Source organism: Cebus imitator, unplaced genomic scaffold (assembly GCF_001604975.1).
Source record: "Cebus imitator isolate Cc_AM_T3 unplaced genomic scaffold, Cebus_imitator-1.0 Scaffold473, whole genome shotgun sequence".
Classification (NCBI taxonomy): Eukaryota; Metazoa; Chordata; class Mammalia; order Primates; family Cebidae; genus Cebus; species Cebus imitator.
In genome coordinates, this window is record NW_016107788.1 from 599,753 (window position 1) to 603,468 (window position 3,716).

General features: G+C 51.5%; 1 protein-coding gene across 1 annotated transcript; it reads right to left on the reverse strand.

Annotated features, from left to right (window-relative positions):
* Positions 1 to 2,427: 2,427 nt before the first annotated feature.
* GPR32 (G protein-coupled receptor 32) lies at positions 2,428 to 3,502 on the reverse strand. Its single transcript, XM_017512433.1, is given in 3 exon segments — positions 2,428 to 2,463; positions 2,466 to 3,478; positions 3,481 to 3,502. Coding segments are annotated over 3 exon segments (1,071 nt in total).
* Positions 3,503 to 3,716: the final 214 nt, after the last annotated feature.

The window sequence follows — 3,716 nt, forward strand, 5'->3', positions numbered from 1 at the left end:
CTGTAATCCCAGCTACTCAGGAGGCTGAGGCAGGAGAATTGCCTGAACCCAGGAGGCGGAGGTTGCAGTGAGCCGAGATCGCGCCATTGCACTCCAGCCTGGGTAACAAGAGCAAAACTCCGTCCCAAAAAAATAAAATAAAATAACAATAAAATAAAATCTACAAATTAAAAAAAAGTTAAGGGGTAGGGCTGGGCGAGGTGGCTCACACCTGTAATCCCAGCACTTTGGGAGGCTGAGGCGGGCAGATCACCTGAGGTCAGGAGTTCGAGATCAGCCTGGCCAACATGGTGAAACATCATCTCAGCTAAAACTACCAAATTAGCCGGCTGTAGTGGTGGGCACCTGTAATCCCAGGTACTCAGGAGGCTGAGACAGGAGAATCACTTGATCCCGGGAGGGAGAGGTTGCAGTGAGCTGAGTTTGCGCCACTGCACTGCAACCTGGCCAACAAGAGCGAAACTTCGATTAAAAACAAAAACAAACAACAATAACAAAAACAAATTAGGGGGTAGATTCAGCTGTTGCAGCAAAGACACAAAATAACCGTGGCTTCAATGAGCTAGGATTTGAAATCTTCCTTTTCACAACCTGGGTGTAAGCATCTCCCGGTTGGACTAGGGACTCCCTGGGGACACGGTGGCTTTCCATCACGGCTGCTGTGGCAGATGACACAAATGGCCCCAGTTCTACATGCCTTCCTGCGTGCGTGCTCCTTGGCAATGTCGCTTTTCAGATTTTCCCATCAAGGGGTGGAGTCTTTTTCCTCACACCTTGAATCTAGTCCAGGCTTGTCACTGGCTTTTTGGCCAGTAGCTTGAGTGGTAGCCATCTTGTGCAAAGTTCTGAGCCTCTGCTTCATACTTCTCTCTCTGGGAACCCTCCTCAACCATCACATGAAAAAGCCAGGCTGCAGGATGATAAGAGCTACGTGGATTAGCCAGTGCCGCCACCCCGAGCCAGCACCCTTCCAGAAGCAGAATCACTTAGCTGACCCACAGATGCATAAAGGAGCTCAGCTGCAAGATGAGAAAACTGCTCAGCCGAGCCCAGCCCGAATTGCTGACCCGCAGAAATCTTAAAAGGAGCCTGGTGTGGTGGCTCACGTCTATAATCCCAAAACTTTGGGAGGCTGAGACAGGAGGACTACTTGAAGCCAGGACTTTGAGACCAGCCTGGGCAACATAGTGAGATCCCATGTCAACAACAAAAAATTTTTTTAATTAACTAGGCACAGTGGGGTATGCCTGTAATCCCAGCTACTCAGGAGGCTGAGGTGAGAGGACCACTTGAGCCTGGAAGATTGAGGTGGCAGTGATCACACCACTGCACTCCAGCCTGGGCAACAGAGCAAGACCCTATCAAAAAAAAAAAAAAAAGTCATGTTTTTAAGCCTCTAAACTTTGAGGGTGTTTGTTACACAGCAAGAGCTAACTGGTACATCTGCATTCTGGACAACAGAAAGGGGGAAATAGGGAAATGGAGGGCAGGGCCCTTCCATTTAAGGGCACTTCAGGGAAGTTACATTGATTGCTATCAACATCCTCCTGGCCAGAAAGCAGTCACATTGTTGTACCTACATGCAAAGGAGTCTTACTACAAACAAAGGGGAGACTAGGTGCTGTGGCTCACACCTGTCATCCCAGCACTTTGGGGGGCCGAGGCTGGAGGATCACTTGAACTCAGGAATTTGAGACCAGCCTGGGCAACATGATGAAACTCTGTCTCTACAAACTACCCAGGCATGGTGGCACATGCCTATAGTCCCAGCTACTTGGCAGAGGTCAGGGGTGCTGAGGCAGGAGGATGGCTTGAGCCCTGGAGAGCAAGGCTGCAGTGAGCCGAGATTGCACCAGTGCACTCCAGCCTGGGTGACAAAATGAGACCTTGTCTCCAAAAAAAGAAAAATAGAAAAAGAAAAAAAGAAAAAAAGAAAGGGAAGGATGGGCTGGGTGTTGTGGCTCATCTGGGTGTCATGGCTCCTGCCTGTAATCTCAGCACTCTGGGAGGTTGTGGCGGGCGGATCACGAGGTCAGGAGATAGAGACCATCCTGGAGAACATGGTGAAACCCTGTCTCTACTAAAAAAAAATAGACAAAAATTAGCTGGGTGTGGTGGTGCATACCTGTAATCCCAGCTACTTGAGAGGCTGAGGCAGGAGAATCACTTGAACCAAAGAATTGGAGGTTGCCACAAGCCGAAAGGGCACCCCTGCACTCCAGCCTGGCGACAGAGCAAGAGTCGGTCTTAAAAAAAAAAAAAAAAAAAGAAAAAAGAAAAGACATTGGGAATAAGCAGCTGTCCCTACCACAGAGCTTTAAATTAGGGGTTGCTGGAAGACTTCCTGAAAGAAGAGGCAGAATTTGGCAAGATGAGAGGCCACAAGCGAACTAGGAAAGACAGCTTCCAGCTTCCAGCTCAATGCTTTCACGGTTTCCTGGGGCCATTGCCACGGGGACAGGACCACGGAGAAGTTCCTCCTCTCCAAACGCCCTGGCTAGGGCAGAAGGCAAAGACTGGAAAAATTTTTCTTTGAAATCTCTGCCAACGAAGACGTAGAGGAAGGGGTTGAGGCAGCTGTTGATACAGCCCAAGGCGAAGCTAGTCTGGAGGATGATGAACATCCGGGGGTGGTAGAGTTCCTTGAGGATCACCCGTCGCCACAGATGGACCAACAGGACCATGTTAAACGGGGACCAGCAGATGAAGAAAGCGCTCACCAGCACTAGCAGCAGCCTCTTGGGCCGGTGGGCATGGACCCAGCCCTCCCTCAAGAGCTTGGCCCGGATGAGGTGGGCGCAGATACCTATGACTGCCAAGGGCCCCAGGAAGCCCAGCAGGAAGTGGCCTATGGTCACCACATTTTTTATCTCGAAGACCCCCTGAATCCAAGTCTGGGCAGTCTCATTCTTAGAGCTGAACTCCAAGTAGCACTGCGCACAGCCATTCCATTTTCTGGTCTTCCGGAATTTCAGGTGTGAAGAGCACAAGGCAACGGCCAGGAGCCACACCGCGATGGCCAGCGAGCTCGCCCGCTGCGCGGTGCGGCGGTTCAAGGCCCAGACGGGGTAGAGGACGGAGATGCAACGGTCCACAGAGATGAGGACGAGGAGGCAGTTACTGGCAAAGAAGGCGAGGAAGACAAAGGTGATGTAGAGTTTGCAGGCCCACTCTCCAAGGAGCCACTGCCTGGAGGCCACGTAATACGTGGCGACGGGCAGAGACAGTGACAGCATGAAATCGGCAAGGGCCAGGTGGAAGAACCAGACGGTGGACACCGTGTGGGCCATGCGGAAGACAGTCATCCATAGCACCAGCCCATTGCCCACCACTCCGACGACAAAGGACACAGACAGGACAGCCATGGTCAGTGGGCGGAGGAACCCCACCTCCTCAGGCACGCATCTGGAGGCATTCATCTTCCTGCAACAGCAGTGATCGTGGGTCAGAGCCCCAGGTTGCCTGTCACTGCAGCCCTGGTCCCCTCCGAGACCCCACTCATGATTTCTCCATTCAAGCATTTTTATGGAATGTTTATTATTATTTTAGAGACAGGGTCACGCTCTGTCACACCGAGGCTGGAGCCTCACAGCTCAGTGCAGCCTCCACCTCCTAGGCTCAGGCAATCCTCCCACCTCAACTTCCTGGGGTAGCTGGGACTACGGGCACTTACCACCATGCCTGGCTAATTTTTAATTTTTTTTTTTTTTTTTTTT